General features: G+C 40.9%; 1 protein-coding gene across 1 annotated transcript; it reads right to left on the bottom strand.

Moving 5' to 3' along the window:
* Positions 1–1,370: 1,370 nt before the first annotated feature.
* capn9 (calpain 9) lies at positions 1,371–21,725 on the bottom strand. The gene is made up of 21 exons (XM_033975677.2): positions 21,658–21,725; positions 19,281–19,495; positions 15,885–15,954; positions 14,973–15,091; positions 14,026–14,159; positions 13,753–13,921; positions 13,296–13,379; positions 12,884–12,969; positions 12,664–12,741; positions 9,277–9,437; positions 8,470–8,627; positions 6,621–6,829; positions 5,780–5,816; positions 5,374–5,454; positions 5,230–5,287; positions 4,049–4,113; positions 3,234–3,302; positions 2,577–2,655; positions 1,888–2,004; positions 1,747–1,805; positions 1,371–1,626 (listed from the first exon to the last, which is right to left on the bottom strand). The coding sequence occupies exons 2-21, from the start codon at positions 19,485–19,487 to the stop codon at positions 1,600–1,602; spliced, it is 2,067 nt and encodes a 688-aa protein (XP_033831568.1). The 5' UTR covers positions 19,488–19,495; positions 21,658–21,725; the 3' UTR covers positions 1,371–1,599.
* Positions 21,726–23,261: the final 1,536 nt, after the last annotated feature.

The raw sequence follows: 23,261 nt of genomic DNA, 5'->3' as shown, positions 1-23,261 counted from the left end.
AATGCCGATGCTGGTATATTTATTGTACAGAAGCCAGTTTTAGGAAAGAAATGCCTTAAATCCCCCTGTGTTTACATTATTGGTAGACTCCACAATTTTTGTTAGTTTTCTCCATGGTTCCCTCTACTGGACATTTAGCCAACCTACACCTCTGTGACCATGGAAAATAAATATTTTAATACTTTGGTGAGGTTCAGCGGTTAGGAAAAGTTAAGTGGAGAATTGTTGAATGTATGTATTTATTTCAGATGTAAAAGGTTAAGCAGAAGACTATTTTAACCAAATCAAATGAATTCAATGGCTTTTATTTTCTCCATAGTAATGTCATTACTATGTTTTGAAGGAATGGGGGGAAACCGGGGAAACCGGAGCGCCCAGACACAGGGAGAAACATGCAAACTCTGCACTATTAAAGTGGAACTAAAAACTGAAAAAGTGAGTATTGTCCACTGTTTGTCCACAAATTAGGTAAATATACAGCTTGGTGTTCAAAAACAGACAGTGTGCTGCCTTTGGTGGCCAATGTAATTTCAAGTACTAAGTGACATCACACACGACTGCCCTGATTACATCCAGCTGTTTCTGATTACAAACACCTGGCTGCTCCTACTGTGTCACTGTCTGGGGCCAGTCGTCCATGAAAAGTGTAACATCTCCGTACAAAACCAGCTTTACGTTTTGAATCTGTAAATAATCTGACCCCTGAAATTGTAAGTGATATGATCCAGAAATCTGATTCCTGCGGTATCTACATAAGGGGCGCTGCAAACAGTGACTGTAAACCAACCAAATGCAACAGCACTTTTGGTTAGAGCCATATATGGAGGACCAAAAATGACATAATTAGAAATAAATAAATACAAGAATAAATGTTGGAATGTATTCGATTAAGTGATGAATAAAAATCTAAATGTGCAAATAAATAAATGCATTTACGCATAATGTATACATTCTGAGGATTAAAAAAAAGCTTTTTATGAATTTGTGAATTCAGCCATACAAATATGAGTATAACTCAGATATGATTTAGATTTTATTTATTAAGACATGAGTTATGTCTGGGTGATGTCAGTGTCTCATGGAGCAGAGCCGTACCCCTTGGACCCCCTGAGAGTCTTGCTTGGGGCATGGAAACGCAACTCAGCTGGAGGGACCCACACCAAACAGACCCCCTCGAAGGCAGACCCATGCGAACCATGCCAGTGGTAAAGAGGCTTAAGTATTTAGTCCTACTTTCTAAAAAAACATTATGGGAAACTCCTATAACAAAAAGCTTAGGAGGTACCCAAACAAAAAACAGAACCACTGATATATGTTATTTCTACAGCTACTTATGCCACCACATGTGTAGCTGAAGAACTGTCCACTGGTTCACACAAGACAAATTTATTTCCATTTTTAACAACAGTCAAAAAAAATCTTTATCACACAAAAATAATTTCCAAAAGCACTTTTACCCTTTCCACATTTTAACATCAGTTGTGCTATGCTCCAAAAAATAAAAATAAATTTAAAATTTTGTATTAAACACTTGAATTTTTGCACCCTTTGGTTGTAATATTTCTCCTGTTAAAGTTCTTTTGGCTCGTCGGCTTTGGTTTAAACGTTCATTGACAGCATCAGGAACTGCAGAGAATAGAAAAAATATGTTAATAAGTAAAATATATGTATGCAGTAAACTATTAGAAGTATTAGGCCTCATGTACCATATATTCACTCTCCCTCCTCTGTACCATATATTCCTACCTGCATAATATTCATTCGCACACGTCCTCTGTTCTCCTTGTCCATGGCCTGGAAACACCCTATAATAAAAATATATATACATATATGAAAATAATTTGAACTGTGTAAATATTTGTGTGACTTTGTTTTGGTGTGACTTACTGAACATGTTTTCCAGTCTCACGATGCAGGTGAGATAGTCGTCAAAGTCGATGTCATATTTATTATCAGCAAATCTGAGCCCAAGCAGAGCCAAGAGTTTGTTGTTCAGCTTCATACCTGAGAGAAAAATACAAATGCTTTTAAAGGTCCTATATTACAGAACATTGAACCATGTTATAAAGCTGTTACCTCCTCAAAAATCTATTCTGAGTTGTTTCTTTTGTTTGATTCACACAGGTTTGAATAATCCTGCTTTCACAGTCTGTCAAAATGCTCTGTTCCACCTTGTGATGTCATGTAGTGGTAATTTTCAAGTTAAGAGCTGCCTTTTACCTTTAGTTCAGTAGAAATTGGCAATTCAAAGGCTGAAATCATCCAAATGATTCTAGTGAAGGTGTGTGGAGTTTAAAAACACAGTGGAGCACTTCCTGTATTACCCCATGACATCACAAGGTGGAACAGAGTGTTTTCTGTTTGAGAGAAGAACTCAGCCCCTCCTCCCCTCTTATTCTCTCCTTTAGTCCTCCAGGTACTGCCCAGTTTAGCAGATCTATTTAAAATGTGGTTGTGGGCGAAGGTTGGGTGTTTAGTCCCACTTTAACTAAAACTGAAACTCATTTTAGTCAGAAGACTAAAACTTAAAAAATTTACTTGTTTGTCCAAATGGTGTAGTTATATTTAGTTTGTACCTGCAGCATTGAGAGCACTGCGGAGCTCGTAGGAGGACATCTTCCCAGAGCGGTCAGTGTCAAACGACAAAAACAGCATCTAAAACAGAATTAAACCGTCAAATCCTCCAAATCCCATCAGGTTCTCAGCAATTTTAGAATGAGTGGCAACATTATATGACAATTTCTTTTGTAAAAGCTCCAAAAATATCAATACTGTGGAAGAGCTGCTACAGCTTAATGAAGAATATTTTTAAAGGTCCTATATTACACAAAATTGACTCTTGTGAGCTTTAAGCCATGTTAGAATGTTGTTACCTCCCCAAAAATCTATTCGAAGTTGTATTTTGTTTCATTCACACATGTTTGAGTAATCCTGCTTTAATGGTCTGTCTACATCTCAAGCTCAAAATGCTCTGTTCCACCTTGTAATAACAAAAATATAAAAAGTAGTGGAAAAGCAGTTAACATTTAGCCAAACAACAGAGACATTGCAGACTACACACACATTTATCACTGGTACAGATAAATGTATCAGCAATAAATGGGACAAAAAAGCAAAGAAACACATTTTGTCTGTTGTATTGCCCATAGTTCTGCCTCAGTGCCACTCAGTCGAATGTTGAAGGGGAATTTTTATATAAATTATGTCGGTGCATAACCTCTATTTTTACTCACAATCCACTTCTTCAACTTCTCCCAGAAAACCTTAAACTCCTGGAACTCCATTTTCCCAGTGTTATCCACCTAAGGTCATCTGGTTTAGGAAAGTCTCAAATACAGGACAAATGTGTGACAGATACAGACAATAAAATGAAAAGAGTAGTGTTCAGAGAGGCCGATGGTGCAGAATAGCAGCCACATCCCTGTCTGTCGATGGTACAAAAAGTATCTAACTACAATAATTATACATTTTTTTAGAGCTCCTATATTACGCAAATTGGATTCTTTTGAGCTTTATGACATGTTATAATTCTGTTACCTCACCAAAATCATTCTTGGGAGTTGTGTTTTTTTTATTCACACATGTTTGAGTAACCTTTATTATTAGTCTGTCTACAGCTCCAAAGCTCAAAACGCTCTGTTCCACCTTGTGATGCCATGAAGCAGTAGTTTTCAAGTTAACTGCTCCTTTTACCTTTTGTTTAATAGAGTTTGGCAATTCCAGGGCTGTAATCATCCAAATGATTCTAGTGAAGATGTATGGAATTTAAAAACACAGTGGAGCACTTCCTGCATTACTACATGACATCACAAGGTGGACCAGACTGTTCCGTCTGAGAGAAGAACTCAGCCTAAATACACAGGGTTTGTGTGTTAAACATGTGTGAATGAAACAAAACACAACTCCAGGTCTGTTTGTAATGAGGAAATAATATTATGACATAGATCTGAAAATAGTGTAATATGGGCCCTTTAAATAAATGAAACCATATGTAGAGAAAACTGCAAAGGTCTGATTTTAGTGCCACCTACAGGCCGTTTAAGGATACATCCATGAGGTTGATGATGCTGTGACACGTGTGAAGGCTCAGAGTCTCAAACTTGATCTCCTTCCCTGAAAAACACATTCAAGTTACAAAGATGAGTATGTGTCCACTTCGTCTTAGTCTATGTACATGTGTGTAGCAATCAATAACATGATAACAGCCAATAAAGTGAAAATGGCCAATAGTGTAATTATTTTGGACAAATTTAAATATAATAACCCTATAGTGTAATAACGGGCCAATAATGTAATAATAATAATAATAATAATAATAATAATAATAGCTACATTATTGACTGCATCATCAGGGAACATTTTCATTGTCAAGCCAAAGCTACAATAACCAGCCAATAATGTAATATCTTATTGCATTATTACTTATTACTTGTTACAGTGTTTCTCAAACCGTGGTATCTGTACCTCTGGTAAGCTGGTTCAGGCCACTCTTCAGTTTCTAGTTAGCCTATTTTAGAGTTCATTTTATCAACTTTTTTGTTCTCTTTTGGATCATTTCTTGTTTAGAACTACAGTGGAAATGATGTAGTGCACTTTTAGACCTGGTTTAGTCCTAGATTAGACACTGTCACTGTTTGGCACTCAGAAGGGCAAATCTTTTCTTTTGTGGTGCATTATTGGCAATATGTTATTGGCTCATCATAGTTATTACATTATTGAGCTGTTATTACCTTACGGGCTTATTAGAATTCAAATTGGACACAATTATAACAGTATTGGATATCATTACATTATTGGCTGTTATTAAGTTATCGGTTGCTACTAGATGCACTATGTCACTTTTTTCAGTTTGTCTCCATGGATATGTAATTGCTTTGTCTGGAATGTTCCACAGTGTAGCACCAAACTTGTCCATCTTGTATTTATTTAGTTTCATGTGTTTTTATTGATACTTGCAGCTAATGTCCTCAGCACTCCCTGGGTGTGTGATGGTGTGTGTGAGTGTGCTCTGGTGAGATGATGTGTTAAACAGGTCTCTCTCTCTCGCATAAAATGACAGTCTCAAACTAGCTAGCATTTGCCAACTGTTTTTCAATTATTTACTCTCACACCTAAACAGGACCTGGACCAGGCTCCTGAAAATGTGTTTGCATCACCATAGTAACTGCTGAACATTCCATCATAGAGATACATGTACATTTTTGGTTGTAAAACTGATTTCCTCCTTACTTCTGCTGAGGACTCCATTGAGCATTTCCTGAAGTTCATACACATCGATGGCCTGATCCTAGTTCAACACAAAAACATAAATATTTAATTAAATAAAAACACATCATTGTAGAGTGATTTAAAGTTTTTTTTTATGGTCCTTACAGAACCAGCCAGCTGCTCAAACAGTTTCCTCAAATACTTCTCCTCATCGGTCTCTTCCTCTGGAGCGCTAGGCATCGGAGGCTAAACACAAACACAAAGATTTACAAATGACCATTAATAGAATATTTAAAGTGGAACTAAACACTAATCTACTTTTTTGTTACTAAACTGTGTATATGGTGTTTTATTGTCTTCTGTTCCTCGTCATTATTTGGCAGTTTTATTGCAAACTAACTACATTTGCAGCTTTCTAGTCTAAGTGTGCACTGCCTTCAGTGGCCACTGAAATTTCAAGTACTACATGACATCACACAGCCAGGGGTTTCTGATTGCAAACACCTGGCTGCAGGGGCGGAGTGTGGATACTTCTTAAACCAATCACACTGTTCCTATTGGGTCCACTTACCTCTGGCAGATCTGCATCGATTGTGGCCCCCATCTCTCTGTGGAAACAAGGGGTAGGAGTTTCAATTAATGGTGCACTATGCAAATTTTTGGTGGAGGGTCCAGCACATAGACCCTCTACTGGACATGGAGATGTTATTGCTTTGCCACAAATTTTCTACAGTATATATTAAACTCTCTATGGAGATAAACGGGTGACAACAAGTTATAGGTCAGTTCTATGGAGAGGCGACCCCACATTCACAGTATGAACGCATGAGTTTCAAGGTATTATTTTAGCAACAAAAACAAGACATATAATTTAATTCCAATAAAGATGGATAAGATGAATGCCATACTGTGGCCATACATTCTAGGCAAAGTAAGCAGTGTTGCCAAAAGTTCCTAAATCAGATACTAATTGATACTAAAACTGGTATCGAACTGGAGCAAGGATCAATACTAAAAAAGTCACATTTACAGAACAGAAATGAGCCTTTCCTGAATATCTTTAGAATAATCTTGAGCTGTATCAGAACAAATATGAGACACATAGACTAGTATACACCCATGGGCCCAAGGCCACATGGGAAAATAAAAGGACTATGCTTTAATGTTGAAAATCACACTCTATTGGCTAAATAAAGAGTGTTTTTTATCATCGTGGTATCGAATTGCTATTGAGTATCAAGTCTATTCCTTAGTATCAAAATCGAATTTGAAATTTTTGCATCATGACAACATTACTTTGGACCACTGTAATCTGTATAAAATTAATGAATTCTGTTTTTCATGTTTTTAAGACAGCAAAAATCAAGTTAACAGTGCCTTTATATGTTCAGATGTTTTATGTAAATCCGTACAGTGCATCTGCCTTTTTCTCAGAGAAGATCCTGACGATGAAGTCCGCCTCATGGTGCGGTTGGAAGGTGGTGGGAACGAGGAGGTAGCGTCCTGGGGGCAGAGTAAACCGCTCCGCCACCTCCCTCATGTTGATGTAGGTCCGACTCCGAGCTTTAGAAGCATGGTAGCGGAAAAAGTCCTTCCCCAACTGGTCAGTGTCGTTTGGGGCCTGGAGACATGGAAATACAGGGATTTAAACAGATTCAATACATTCACATGACATCAGATCATTGTATAATCCCTTGTTTAAATAGACTGTATAAACAAGTGGACTAAGGGAGTGTGACTGCACCCAGCGTTCGGCTCCAAATGAGGCTAGCAGTTATAGTGGGTAACATGAAGCCAAACTCTATTTTTGTAATTCTGACCGCAAATATCATAGCAATCAAAGAGCCAATTTGGAGTGAGGCTGGAGCACTGGGTCGGCAGGGGGCAGACCTTTAGCAACTTCATCAATCAAACCTGTTGCTAACGCTTCTGAGAAAGAAGGCACCTGACTGGTCTGTTATTAATGTACATATTTTGATTTAGGTACAAAATAGCAAAATAAAACCCCCCAGATCATGTAGAGTGGATTAATATGAACATTTTGAGACCAAAAGAACAAAAGGACGGGTCTGAGAACAACATTTTTCCACAGAAAGTGAACTGGAGCCAGAGCCAATGGAGTCGAATAACACCCACGTTCACTTCCTGTTTGAAACACAGCGGCCAACAGGTTAGCTATGTCCACTTATATATACAGTCTAGGAGTTTAAACTGAGCTGGAGGACAGCTCAGAATTCTATGTAGGCAAGTTTGACATAGTTTATTGTTAATATCTCTGTAATTACTGGGCCTATCCTCATGAAACAACACCTGGCACAAAGTTCAACGTCTACTATGTCAGTATAAATAAACTAATTAAAATTATATGTTCATAATAGCTTTGAAAAGTAGTGCCATTGTTCGTCTCTGCTCTAAGAGAGCCAGAAAAAAAAGCAGGACAACGGAGAATCAAAACCTACACAGCTGGTGTGTCTGAAAAGCATCAGAGGATTTTCAGACAGCATGAAATTCCAGTCTATTTCAAACCTACAAACACTTTAAGACAGAAACTGGTTCATCCAAAAGACAAACCTCTGAGCCATAAACAAAGAAATGTGGTCTACTCCATTCAGTGTAGTGAAGGGTGCAGTTAACTGAACACTATTGGAGAAACTAAACATTCACTCCCTAAAAGAATGTACCAATACCCTCACAAGAGCTTGGGACCCAGCTTGGCACAGTTCACATTTAGTGTAAGTCCAAAAGATCTAAACCAAAACTGTAAACAAATAGTTGTGCTAATTTCAGTGTAGGTAGCTCCTCTCTTCAGACAGATATTAGGCAGTGTCCACCAGTAATCTGACCAGAACTGAAGAAGCGGCTTGGATGAACAGAGTAGCGTCTTCATGCAAAAACATTAGTCCATTTAACAGAATTGAATTTTTCTTTTGCTATTAGCTATATTGCTATTATTTCTATCTTAAAGAGTTACATAGGCTCCTGCCTCCATCTGAGATTATGACATTATCAAATTCTAAATTGTGAGTGCAGCCTATTGCTGGGTTTCAGATTGCATCACAACATTCAATGAGCCAAGTCACTAATAGAAACAATCAGGTTCAACACTTATGAATTTACTTTTTGTCATTTCATGACAAAATATAATGTTCAACAATGGCAAAGACTGTTTCTTGCCGCATATGAGATTATGACATCATCACATTCTAGAAACTGAAAACCATCAAGGCACCATTTTGAGGACTTAAACCTTGAGAGTCTGACCTCATAGACCGCAAAGCCAATGGTCTCCAGGTCCAGTCCCTCTTTACGGAGTTTTCTTCTGTTTTTCTGCATCAGAGCGATGACCACACTGCACACGTCATCCTCATCGTCTGCATCCACCAACTGCAGCTGGAACTGAGGGTTGGTCCAGAAAGTGTCTGGAATAAAGACAGGATTAATATTATCTATCTATCTGTCTATCTATCTATCTATCTATCTATCTAGCTAGCTATCTGTCTGCCCGTCTGTCTGTCTGTCCAACGATCTATCTCTCCTGAGTGAGCAGGGAAAACAGTCATGGCAAGCTCCTGTTGTAGCCACACCTGCCCTGGGTCAAACTGACTGAACTGAGGCTGCCAGTGTGTGTCATTGGGCCCTCTGATAACCACCAACATACACATACACACCACATTCATATTAAGCAAGGTGGGTGAAGTGTCTTGCCTAAAGACACAACGGCTGACTTTTTTGGATTATTAAAATTACATGTAAAAAGCAAAATCATGTAATTTCTTTGTGATAATGGTCCCTTCGTTATTTAAATAATCTTATAAACCCAGAAATCAGATTATAATCAGAAGTTGAGAGCTGACTTTATTTTGTACACATTACTCAAAGTTCTTTCAAACATGGCGGCAAATCAGCCTTGGCTCTTAGCTTTATTTCCTAGACTGATTCTTTTATGTAAACTGCAAAATGTGGAAACTCATCTGACGTCCCACAAAAACATTATAATATGGTTAAACGCCCAGAATTAAAATAAATCTGTTATAAGATGTGAGCTTTAAACATCCCGTTGTGTCTCACCGATGTAGTTGCGGCAGCCTCCAGCGGTGGCGCCCCTGATCCAGCTGCCCTCAAACAGGTTTACCTCCCAGTGCCGTTTGGTGTCGTCACTCAGGGCGTCAGGGGTCATGTTACAGATCTCCACTGTGTCGTAGTTTCTCTTAAAGTCCTCAAACTCCATCCTAAAAAACACATAACCATAAAATAATGCTACAAAGGAGGAATCAATATAGTTATAGTCAATTTTGAGCTAAAGTCAAGGTGTTTTGGGCTCTGGAACCCATCTTCTTGAGAGGGGTTGGACTCTCCATTTCTCTTGCGTTGCCCGCGGGGAGCGGCGGCGAGCTGGTGTGGGCTTGCTCATTGCCCCACAGCTCAGCCGCTGCGTGTTGGGGTTCACTCCGGTGAACGAGAGGGTCGCGTCCCTGCGCCTTCGGGTCGGGGACAGGTCTCTCACTGTTGTGTCGGCCTACAGCAGTGCAGAGTACCCGGCCTTCTTGGAGTCCCTGGGAGGGGTACTAGACAGTGCACCAACCGGGGACTCCGTTGTTCTCCTGGGGGACTTCAACGCCCATGTGGGTAACGACAGTGACACTTGGAGGGGCGTGATTGGGAGGAACGGCCTCCCCGATCTGAACCCGAGCGGTGTTTTGTTATTGGACTTCTGTGCTAGCCACAGCTTGTCCATAACAAACACCATGTTCGAGCACAAGGGTGTCCATCGGTGCACATGGCACCAGGACACTCTAGGTCGGAGGTCGATGATCGACTTTGTTGTCGTGTCATCTGACCTCCGACTGCGTGTCTTGGACACTCGGGTGAAGAGAGGGGCTGAGCTGTCAACTGATCACCACCTGGTGGTGAGTTGGATCCGCTGGCGGAGGAGGAAGCCGGACAGACCTGGCAGGCCCAAGCGTATTGTGAGGGTCTGCTGGGAACGTCTGGCGGAGCCCTCCGTCAGGGGGGTCTTCAACTCCCACCTCCGGGAGAGCTTCTCCCTGATCCCGGGGGAGGTTGGAGACATGGACTCCGAGTGGGCCATGTTCTCCACCTCTATTGTTGATGCGGCTGCTCGTAGCTGTGGTCGTAAGGTCTGTGGTGCTTGTCGCGGCGGCAATCCCCGAACCCGGTGGTGGACACCGGAAGTAAGGGATGCCGTCAAGCTGAAGAAGGAGTCCTATCGAGCCTTGTTGGCTCGTGGGACTCCTAAGGCAGCTGATGAGTACCGGCAGGCCAAGCGTGCCGTGGCTCGGGCAGTCACAGAGGCAAAAACTCGGGGTTGGGAGGAGTTCGGGGAGGCCATGGAGGAGGACTATCGGACGGCCTCAAAGAGATTCTGGCAAACCGTCCGACGCCTCAGGAGGGGAAAGCAGTGCTTCACCAACACTGTTTACAGTGCGGGTGGAGAGCTGCTGACCTCGACTGGGGATGTTGTCGGGCGGTGGAAGGAATACTTTGAGGATCTCCTCAATCCCACTGTCACGTCTTCCGAGGAGGAAGCAGAAACTGGGGACCCAGAGGCGGACTCGTCCATCACCCTGGCTGAAGTCACTGAGGTGGTTGGCAAGCTCCTCGGTGGCAAGGCTCCGGGGGTGGACGAGATCCGTCCTGAGTACCTCAAGTCTCTGGATGTTGTGGGACTGTCTTGGCTGACACGTCTCTGCAACATCGCGTGGCGGTCGGGGACAGTACCTGTGGAATGGCAGACCGGGGTGGTGGTCCCTCTGTATAAGAAGGGGGACCGGAGGGTGTGTTCCAATTACAGGGGAATCACACTCCTCAGCCTTCCCGGTAAGGTCTATTCCAGGGTACTGGAGAGGAGAATCCGACCGATAGTCGAACCTCGGATTCAGGAGGAGCAGTGTGGTTTTCGTCCTGGTCGTGGAACACTGGACCAGCTCTATACTCTCCATCGGGTCCTCGAGGGCTCATGGGAGTATGCCCAACCAGTCCACATGTGTTTTGTGGATCTGGAGAAGGCATTCGACCGTGTCCCTCGTGGTGTCCTTTGGGGGGTGCTCTGGGAGTATGGGGTCCGGGGCTCTTTGCTAAGGGCTGTCCGGTCCCTGTATGACCGGAGCAGGAGCTGTGTTCGCATTGCCGGCAGTAAGTCAGACCTGTTCCCAGTGCATGTTGGACTCCGCCAGGGCTGCCCTTTGTCACCGGTTCTGTTCATTATATTTATGGACAGAATTTCTAGGCGCAGCCAGGGGCCGGAGGGGGCCTGGTTTGGGAACCACAGGATTTCATCTCTGCTGTTTGCAGATGATGTTGTCCTGATGGCTTCTTCAAGCCAGGACCTGCAGCAGGCACTGGGGCGGTTTGCAGCCGAGTGTGAAGCGGCTGGGATGAGAATCAGCTCCTCCAAATCCGAGGCCATGGTTCTCAACCGGAAAAAGGTGGTTTGCTCTCTCCGGGTGGGTGGTGAGTCTCTGCCCCAAGTGGAGGAGTTCAAGTATCTCGGGGTCTTGTTCACGAGTGAGGGAAGGATGGAGCGTGAGATTGACAGGCGGATCGGTGCAGCGTCTGCAGTGATGCGGTCGCTGTATCGGTCCGTTGTGGTAAAGAAGGAGCTGAGCCGGAAGGCGAAGCTCTCGATTTACCGGTCAATCTACGTTCCTACCCTCACCTATGGTCATGAGCTTTGGGTAATGACCGAAAGGACAAGATCGCGGATACAAGCGGCTGAAATGGGCTTCCTCCGCAGAGTGGCCGGGCGCACCCTTAGGGATAGGGTGAGGAGCTCGGTCACACGGGAGGAGCTCGGAGTAGAGCTGCTGCTCCTACACGTTGAGAGGAACCAGCTGAGGTGGCTCGGGCATCTGCTCAGGATGCCTCCTGGACGCCTCCCTAGGGAGGTGTTCTGGGCATGTCCCACCGGGAGGAGGCCCCGGGGAAGACCCAGGACACGCTGGAGGGACTATGTCTCTCGGCTGGCCTGGGAACGCCTTGGGGTCCCACCGGAGGAGCTGGAGGACGTGTCCGGGGTGAGGGAAGTCTGGGAGTCCCTGCTTAGACTGCTGCCCCCGCGACCCGGCCCCGGATAAGCGGAAGAAAATGGATGGATGGATGGGTCAAGGTGTTTTTTAAAGTGAATATGACAGAATAGAGTACTTTTTCACTAAAACATTATTATGTTTAAAGAGGAAGCATATTACTTTTAGGGGATATTAATTGCTAACACATATTTAGCTCGCCATGTTACCTTTTATTTTTTTGTTGTTTCACTCCAACAACTTTTTGTCCAGTTGACAGATTTGAATTTTTCTTTTACTGTGGATCAAACCTGGACGACTGGGGAATTACACAGACATCTTCCCTCCCTCTGCTTCCTGCTCTAAGTTACTCCCCCTTCAGAGCGTTATAACATATAATATTCTCTTTTGTTCATTTTTTTCCGTTTCTCACCAGAATTCTCCATCGTCGGTACAGTTCTGAAGGATCCTGGATTTCTCTGCTCGATCTACGTAGTTCCACTCTCTGGAGCTGGAGGGAAGAACAAACACCTTTTTTTTTTTATTTTGGAAAAGAAATAAAAACTAAAAGTTTTCCAATGACTTATGAACTTTCATTTATCTTTCATTTCAAGTATGTGTGTATAAGTTTGTGTTTGTGTTTAGACTCTGACTTGTCGCTCCAGGGGCCGTTCCACTCCACCTGACCCCAGGGGTTTCTGATGCGGATGAGACGTGTTTTACGACCTTGGCTCTCCACCTGCACAGAGAAACAACATGCGTGTGTGTGTTAGAATTTTAGTAGATTGTTTATTTTAAGTTTTGATTTTAATAAATATGATTTTAATAAAAGCTTTGAGACACAGTGAGCTAGTTTGTGTGCTGCTGTGCACACAGCCTATTGACTGTCTCAGATTATGTATGTACTTGTTTATCTTTTTATAAACTAGATCACAAATATGTACATATATAATTCAAGTATTTACAATAAGTTATTTTGTGAGGAATCACAGTTAACCAAGAGAGATAGGAGACTGATTATACTGTCTGTATAAACAAAGAGGATAACAGAGACTAAAGTCCTACCTCCTCCACTCCAGTGATGGAGTAGGCGTGTCCCTTCACCAAACCTGTGCTGGTGCGGGCCTCAGACTCTGCAGAACTTGTGATCTGCAGGAGGAAATGTTTAAAACATTTAATTATATTATAAAAAATCTAAGCAGAGGTAGAAAAATACAAATATTTACTCAGATAAACATAGTAGTAATATTAGTGGCAGTAGTAGTGGCAGCAACAGCATAAGTAACAGTAGTTTTAGATGCAGTAGTGGAAGTAGCAGCAATGGCAACAGCAATAGTTGTTGTTGGCGTAATAGGAGCAGCAGTAGCAGCAACAGCAGACACAGTTGTTGTGGCAGTAGCAGTAGTAATAGTAGTATTAGCAGTGTTACTACTAGTAGTAGTTGCTGTAGTAGTAGTAGTAATAGCAGTAGTAGTAGAAGTTGCTGTAGTCATAATAGTAGTAGTATAGCAGTAGTAGTCACATTGATGGAGCAGCCCATCATGGATCCTCGGTCCAGGGCTTTCTTCATGATGGCGAACAGGTCATTTGGAGAAGACTTCAGGTCGTAGTGTTCTCCCACTCCCCCTGTGAAGTCCTCCATTGCCTCCATCGTACTTCCCCCTTTCAATGCCTCATAACTGCCATGTAACCTGTAAGAACCATAGGCTAACCACTCTGACACTCACACATCAGGAGTCTATCTCGCAACCTCTTTACTAAGAGGAGGAGACAGGATAACCACACTGCAGCTCACTTGGCGTAGGCCTTCTCCAGCAGAGCGCTCCAGAACTCGTTGCTGGAGGCCGAGTGAAGCATCACCAGTTGGTTTCTGACCGTTGGGAGTCGGTCGTCCACCACAATGTCCAACCACTTGTTGTGCTGCCAAAACTGAAGACAAACACAAAGTTGAAGGTGAGGGAGACGACTTCATAACTGATAGAGTTTACAGTAGGGGTTGTGATTGTGATTTTTTATTTTTTAAATCACAATTTTCTTAGAGCTAGATCACAGTTTTGATGTTATCATGATTCCTGTATTCTTAGTAACTCTTATACAGACTATAGGTCCTATATTACACAAAATTCCCTCTTGTGCGCTTTAAGTCATGTTAGAATGTTGTTAGCTCATCAAAAATATACCTGGAGTTGTGTTTTGTTTTTCTTTCACTCATGCTTGAGTAATCCTTTATTGTTAGTCTGTACATCTCCAAAGCTCAGAATGCTCTGTTCCACCTTGTGATGTCATGAAGCAGTAGTTAACAGCTACTGAAAGGTGTATAGAGTTTAAAAACACAGTGTAGCACTTCCTGTATTACCACATGACATCATATGGTGGAACATGAGTGTTTTCTTGAAGATGATATTGATATTGAAGTTGGCACATTACAGCATACAATTTGAAAATGCTATAAAAGTGATCACATTATAGCATAAAATTAAAGAAAGTAAAGTAAAGTAAATTAAGTAAAAAAAAGTTGTTCAGGTGTTAAATCATTACTTACTTACTCTGCCTACAGGTAGATCTGCTCGTATAAAATATCAATGTGTACTGTGGGCCAATTAAAAATGTAATTAATGAGCACAGTTCTTTTTATGATCTTAAACTGATAAATATACACAAACACATAATAATTAAATAGCAATGTAAAAATGAGGATGATTGGTGCCATTAAACATGAATAAAAGATTTACCATCACTCACCTGGAAGTGGAACATCCCAGCGTATCTGCGTCCAAAGTCTTGGTCATGAGGAACCACTCGAGCCAAAGCATCTTTCTTTAGGGTCAGAGATGCAATGGCGGCTAAGAGCCAACAGTCACCTACAAGAGAGACTATGGTTAGACTAAGACTAGACCAGGACTGAACCAGGATTGGATCAGGACTAAACAAGCCAACAGCCAAACGTCACCTACCAGAGAGACTGGGGTTAGATCATGACTAGACTATGACGAGACCAGGACTGAACCAGGACTAAAGCAAGTCTAAACCAGAACTAAACCTGGGTTCAACAAGCCAACAGTCACCAACAAGAGAGACCAGGACTAGACCAGGACTGAATCAGGACTAAAGCAGGACTAAAGCAGGACTAAAGAAGGACTAAAGCAGGACTAAAGCAGGACTAAAGCAGGACCAAAGCAGGACTAAAGCAGGCCTAAAGCAGGCCTAAAGCAGGACTAAAGCAGGACTAAAGCAGGACTAAAGCAGGACTAAAGCAGGACTAAAGCAGGACTAAAGCAGGACTAAAGAAGGACTAAAGCAGGACTAAAGCAGGACTAAAGCAGGACTAAAGCAGGACTAAAGAAGGACTAAAGCAGGACGACGCCATTAGTTGCTGTGTGTCAGTGTGTCATATTAAAAGGGGCAGAGTCAGAGTTTGGGCTTAAATCATCCAGAAACACCTTTGTCTAAAAACAAGAATTTGAAAAAGTAATCGTCTTCTCTCATCTACAACTCCATCCTCCAATAAAAGAAACATGCAGGATTAAAGGGTTAAACCTGGACTAAAATTTGGACTATTCCTGGCCTAAACCCAGACTTAACCAGGACTCAAAACAATAACATCTCCATGGAGACCAGCAGAAACATTACAAGTGCATCTTTAAAGTGACTTACCCAGTTGTCCTTGGCAGATGTCTGTGCGGTTTGCATCTCCTACGATGAACTGGGGGTCATCACACAGCTCCTACAAAACAACCAGGTTTAGAAGTATGTCAGATCCCCTCTCATCCTCCTATGCCCCTGTAAGAGAATATTTATTTGTGCCATAATGGGGAAATTTCAGTGTTGCCATGTCGAATATCTAGCACCAGCACCTGCAGCCAATCATGAACCAGTGCTAGTGCAGCCTCTGCAGCTCAGTGAGTGAATTTGTGGAGGTTCTGAGCTTCACATGAGGCCTGTCCATAAACTGAGAATGAGAAAAACTTGTATGTGCCTCTATCTGCAGATTAAGACAATGGCACCTCAAGTTCAGATGTGATTGTAATACTTAAAAAAAAAAAAAAAACCCAGTGCAAACACAGGATATATACAGTTTCTTTCGTGCTAATTTCCAGTCCCTTTAAGATGACCTCACATAAGCTATGTAAGTGTAACTGAAGTATTTCTTTGTACTGGTGATATCATAAAGTATCAGAGGTGTGGTGCATTCTTTACATTTTAAACAGCTCCACCTACACTGAGGCAGCTCAGGTATGTACAAACTCACACACCCAAAGACTGGTCTGTGAGTCAGCTGAACTACATGACTACGGCCAGGATATTCGCACAGGAATTCACTTTAAATGGGCTCAATTAGAACGTCTCAAAGACTGAAATTATTTAGGGATTAATATCAAAACCTGCTAACCCTCTAGTTTAGACCTCTACAAACATGTTCTGAAATACATGGGATTTTTGGAATACTTCATCTTCTCTTTTGTGCAAATGTCACTAAAATCACATTTGATTTCGATACAAAAGAAAACGCTTCAACACTCAATACTGATTTTGATACCACAATGAAAATTAAGAATCTTATACAGATCAGAAACAGATTGATCTATTCAGGAAAGGTCCAAATGTGAACTGTATATGTAATTTGTTCAGTTTAGTAGGTCTGTATTTGACTAAATACATTCTTGGTTGTCTTAAGACATGTCCTGTCTATCGATTAGTAAAAGCTTTCAAAACTATTGTATACCTCTAGGTATCTGACCCACACAGCATTCATAAGATTACACCTGCACTGGAGTTCATGCAAAAACAATTATTTATCCCGAAACAAGTACTAGGAAAAAATGTATTTATATAAAATCAGATTCAACTTGTCAGTCAAGAGTTTTGAGTCATGAGTTTCATGACTTTTACTTATAAATGCCAAAAAATACGACATCTTCAGCTCACTCCCTCACTGTTGTCCCATATGAATCCCTGTCTCCCAAAATGAGCAGTCAGCTAATACAATTTTGGTTCACTGAGACTCCATTGTATCTACAATCTATTACATAGACTTTTCTTCTTTTAATACTACTATTGACGATCTTAAAGTTATGAATGTAGCTGAACTTGTTTAGGCCAATTCCATCAAACTAGGGATGAGACAAAACACATTTTAGTAATAGTTTAGACCTGTTATCAGAAAAATGTGTGAGACTGAATGGGTTAGAAGAAATTGTAGCATTGATTTTAGAGGTACTACAAGTAGTAGTAAGGCAAGGCAAGTTTATTTGTATAGCACAATTCGTACACAAGGTAATTCAAAGTGCTTTACAGAATAAGAAAGGCATTAAAATCACACAAATCAAAACATAAATAATCACTCAATCTGCAACTCTCTCACCCACTCGTTTGCACCCTTTAAAAACTCTCTCTTTAAACACTGTCTTGCTCAGTTTAAGAATTTTCCCATTACTTTACAAAAAACTTTCCTGTCACTTCTCAAATACTTTCCTGTCACTTTACTATGTCTAATAAAAGTCCATCAGTCCATGTTTCTTTTGTCATCATAAAATTACCATTAAAAGAGAAGAGTGCAGAATAAAAACCTTTCAGTCGTATGCACAGCTAAACAGAACCGTTTTGAGCCTGGATTTAAACATTGTCAAAGTCGAGGCCCGTCTCACATCTTCAGGAAGACTGTTCCAAGTTTTAGCTGCATAAAACTTAAACGCTGATTCCCCATGTTTAGTCCTGACTCTGGGCACCAGCAGGAGGCCGATCCCTGAAGTCCTCAAATTGCGAGATGGTTCATATGGCACTAACATGTCGGAGATATACTTTGGACCTAGGCCATGGAGAGACTTATACACAAGCAGAACTGCTTTAAAATCTATTCTTTGAGCTACAGGAAGCCAGTGCAGAGACCTGAGCACAGGACTTATGTGCTCATACTTCCTGGTTCTAGTCAGGACCCGAGCAGCAGCATTCTGGATGTACTGCAGCTGTGTTAAGGCTCGTTTGGAGAGGCCAGTGAGCAGGCCGTTACAGTAGTCTAACCTACTGGAGACAAATGCATGGATAAGTCTCTCTAAGTCTGGTTTTGACAGTATAACTTTGATTTTTGCTATGTTTTTTAGGTGGTAAAAAGCTACAGATGTGGTTGATTTGATGTGGCTGTTAAAGTTCAAGTCTGAGTCCATTATTACCCCTAGATTTCTCGCCTGATTTGAAGGTTTTACAGAGAGAGACTGGAGGTGACTGCTGACACTTTCTCTATGTTTCTGTGGGCCAAAGATGATGACTTCAGTCTTGTCTGTCTAGTAGTAGTAGTAGCAGTAGTAGTAGTAGTAGTAGCATAGCAGTAGTAGTAGTAGGAGTAGTAGTAATAGTAGTAGTGGTAATAATAGCCGTAGTAGAAATAGTTGAAAGTTAATACATTTTCTCTCTTTACACTCTATGGTCTCTGGCACAGATAATGAAAGGGTGAGTGAATGTAAATACTTGTAGGTGATTAAGGCAAAACCAGTTGAGCAACAAAACTGTGTCAATAGAAGAGCTCACATACCTCAGTGCTAATACTACAGCTCTCCTGGAAAAAATTCCAATCTTAAATAAGATAATAAGTTCATTATTACTTGAATTAGTAGTACTTATCTTGATTTGAGTGAATGTTGACGGTATTAAAATCAAATTTGCCAATAGAATTAGTGTAAAATGACAATATTTTTCGCTTGAAATGAGAATATGTACTTGTCCAAACTGTGGTTTTCAGATTCTAGATGTGATTATGTCATACTCCCAGATGGGGAGTATTGATCGCATTGTACTTTACCATGAAATATCCAAAAGGTAAATCACATATGTTGAACCTGATCATTTCTGTTAGTGACTAGAGCCAACTCTCTGTATTACAAATCTGCATTTTAACTGGTTTAGTCTAGATTTCTTCAGGAGATCTGGTCCAGTCATGGTTTAGTACTGGTTCAATGCTGGTTCAGTCCTGCTTTAATCCTGGTTTAGTGCTGGTTCAGTCCTGGTTCAGTCCTGGTCTACTACTGGTCTAGTCTTGGTCTAGTCCTGGTTCTGTACCTTGGGTCTCTTCCATTCAAAGTTGACTGGGACGTTCTCGCTGAAGAACAGCGACTTGTCTTCAGCAGGGAAGTCTGGATCTTCGAACAGCACCCCCCTCTGGAGACACTCGGAGCGGAGGTCCTCAAAGGACTTCCCATCGGACTGAGTGACGATGGCCTGGATTAGACCGGACCGGGCCCTGGACAAAGTGGACTGCACCGGCATCGCGCGGACTGCGGAGAAAAGTACTGTTAAAGGGCCATATTACACCATTTTCTATTCTATGTTATAATCTTGTTTCTTCTGTCAGAAGAAAACACAGAAAACACTTTGTTCCACCTTGTGATGTTGTGTGATGATGTGGTAATAAAGGAAGTTTATTAGTTTCAGCCCTAGAATTACCAATCTCTACCTAACAAAAGCTAAAAAGTAGCTGTTAACTTAAAATCTACCACTTTATAACATCACAAGGTGGAACAGAGCATTTTGAGCTTTGGAAGTGTAGACAGACTAATAATAAACGATTACTCAAACATGTATGAATGAAACAAAACATAACTCCAGGTGCGTTTTTGATGAGGTACCAAAATTATAACATGGCTTAAAGCTCAAAAGAGTAAACTTAGCCTATTATAAAACCTTTAAGATACTTATTTACCCAGTGTTGTTCCTAGTGTTACTACTGCTGCTACTTAAGCCTGTAACAAATGTTTTAGCACAGTATATTGCTACAGAGAAATATATTGATAAACAATCATTTTGAAACTACTTTATGCCACTGACGCAATGCGGGATAAGACCAGTAAACATTTTTTATACATAGATAGATGATTGCAGAATTAAGTGATAATTAGCCAAAAGATGTGAGCTGTAGAGAGTTGAATAAGTCACTTATTCAACTCTCTACAGCTCACGTCTTTTCATATCAAAACTAAAATGACAAAAATCTTACCACTACTGCAAAGAAAAACACACACTAAATATTGAGCCCAAAAATATATTGTCCCAGCTTTCATATACTGAACGATGGGTTGATATTGTGATTACCATGACAGGCCTACTGCTACTATGACTTTGTGGCCAACCTCCTTGTGAGTTGATTTTCAAACATGCTAATAAAATATAATGTATTATTATTATTAAGAATTATTAAGAATATTACACCTACCACAACTATTACTATTAATGTTACTACTACTGCTACTACTACTAATACTGCTTACTACAACTGATTGCTGCTGCTACTACTGCTACTCTAGTAATGATAATTATTCTCATTACTATGGGGTGAGTTGGCAGAGATGTGGTTGCGCTCACTATCACAGATATTATACATATTATACCATATATATTGTATATATAATATATATATATTGGATATGGATTGTGAGCTGTTGATGAATTAGAATTAGAAAAGCTCTTGTGAATAATATTCCACACATACAAATACATACAAATACTTACAAATACAGATTATTTTATCTTTTTAATTAATTCATTATTTTTACAGCTTAGCTTCCTGAGGTTTAAAGGTGCATTATGTAACTTTTTGGAGGGTCACCACCTCTTTGTCCCCTTAGTGTTGTCTCCATAGCATGGCATTAAACATGGAGACAAGCAAATGACACAGCCAAGCCAAATTACAAGTCAGATCTGTGTATACCTTGTCAAAACTAGGACTAATCTGAAGTCTGGGTTTAGTGCATGTTTTTGAAAATTATTTTGAGCAATAAAAACACTACTAAAATACATTTTAGCTAGATGTGTTTAATGCCATAATGCGGAACATTCTAAGCAAAGCAAAAACCTCTCTATAAAGACCACAAGGTGGCAGACCCTTCATAAGAAAAGGCAGTAGCAGTAGTAGCAGTTGTAGTACAATTAGTAGTACTATTAGTAGTTTAAGGGCAGTAGTGACATTTCAATGTCTCACCTGTGTAGATGGTAATATATTACAGTAAAAGTACTAGAACCAGTATAAGTAGTAGTAACATGAATAATACTATAGTATAGTAGGTAATGTCTTCCCTGTGTCAGTAGTAGTAGTAGTAGTAGTAGTAGCAGTAGCAGTAGTGTTATTTGTTAGTATCAGTAGTAGGAGAAACAATGGAAATGATAACAATTTATTAAAGTAGTAGAAGTATTTGTGCCTCACCTGTGGAAAGATAAACAGTATGTTGTAGTACTATTCTTAGCAGTAGCAGTACTCATCGTATCAGTTAGTATCATAAGTATTTGTGAATAATAGTCTGTACTAGTAGTATTTCAATGTTTCTTACCTGTGTGGAGCAGAAAGTAAGTATGTTGCCACTATTAGTATTATAGTAGTAGCAGTAGCAGTTGTTGTAGTAGTAGTAGTAGTCGTAGTAGTAGTGCAGTAGTATTTGTGTCTCACCTGTGCTGATGCTGGGGAGGACTGCACTGATGTGACAGACCTGTAGAACTAGACTAGGATCTGAGCCACTCCCAGGACCAGAACAGGTTTATCCTCCCGGTCTGGACCAAGCCCTAGTCTTATCACTCACAGGGCAGGACCGAGTCTGGGGTTAGTCCAAAGTCTAAACCAGAACTAAACCAGGACCGAGTCTGGGGTTAGTCCAAAGTCTAAACCAGAACTAAACCAGGACCGAGTCTGGGGTTAGTCCAAGTTCTAAACCAGGACTAAACCAGGACCGAGTCTGGGGTTAGTCCAAAGTCTAAACCAGAACTAAACCAGGACCGAGTCTGGGGTTAGTCCAAGTTCTAAACCAGGACTAAACCAGGACCGAGTCTGGGGTTAGTCCAAAGTCTAAACCAGAACTAAACCAGGACCGAGTCTGGGGTTAGTCCAAGTTCTAAACCAGGACTAAACCAGGACCGAGTCTGGGGTTAGTCCAAAGTCTAAACCAGAACTAAACCAGGACCGAGTCTGGGGTTAGTCCAAGTTCTAAACCAGGACTAAACCAGGACCGAGTCTGGGGTTAGTCCAAAGTCTAAACCAGGACTAAATCTGGGGTTAGTCCAATGTGACCAGGAGTCTGAGGTTTAGGGATGCACAGATCCAATGTTAGTATCTGATATTGATGCCATTACTGAAAAATTTGCTGGATCAGATATCAACTTCCAAATATCAGTTCAGTCGATATCTTGGTCAAACATATAAATTGAGGTTATAATGGCCCAGAAAGTCTCATAGTGTTTGAATTTCTTCGTATACAAAGCTGTTCTGTAGTTACTTGAGTGATAAATAAAAACATTTGGATCATTGTTTTGTCTTATTTTTATTTCTGTTTTAGGGAAAGGAATGCAGTTCTTAGTTTCTGTACTGGTATCGGTTGATATTGGGTATCAGCAGATGCTTAAATTTATAGTATCAGAATCAGTATCAGAACTGAAAAGGCTGGATCAGTGCATACCTTGTCAAAACTAGGACTAATCTGAAGTCTGGGTTTATACTTTAGTTTAGTCCTGACTTGTTTTGACCTGTTCTTGTCCTGGTTTAATTCTGTTATAGTCCATGGCTCCAAATGGTTATATTTAATATACAATATTTTATCTTATTGTCATTTAGTGGGAGAGTAAATATATAATTATGAAGTTTAATACTGACAATAACATCATATCAAAGGGCTTATTGTGGGATGTTTTGATTCCATTGTCTCTTCATCATCAGTAGATTACAGCAGGACCATGTGTCATTTGGTTTTAAAAAGACAATTTCATTCATTAATTTGTTAAATTGTGAAAATAATAAATATTTAAATTACCAAAAAAATCCAATTTGCACAGGGTCTCCACTAAACTAGAACTGTCTCTAGTTCTGTTAAGTCCAGTTTAAATCCAGATTCTGGTTCAGTTTCTGGTCTGGAGGCATCAGGTTTGGCTTAGTCTGGTTATAGTCCAGGCGCTGGTCTCTGGTCTGGTCCCTGGACCCCGGTCTCTGGTCTGGCCACAGTCTTGGCTCTGATTAGAGTAAATACCTGAACTGGTTTGGGCACTTCATGGAAACGTGAGGGTTAT

The sequence above is a fragment of the Periophthalmus magnuspinnatus genome, chromosome 1, assembly GCF_009829125.3.
Source record: "Periophthalmus magnuspinnatus isolate fPerMag1 chromosome 1, fPerMag1.2.pri, whole genome shotgun sequence".
Lineage (NCBI taxonomy): Eukaryota > Metazoa > Chordata > Actinopteri > Gobiiformes > Gobiidae > Periophthalmus > Periophthalmus magnuspinnatus.
Note: the sequence above shows the minus strand (reverse complement) of the source record. Positions and strands in the feature narration are given on the sequence as shown.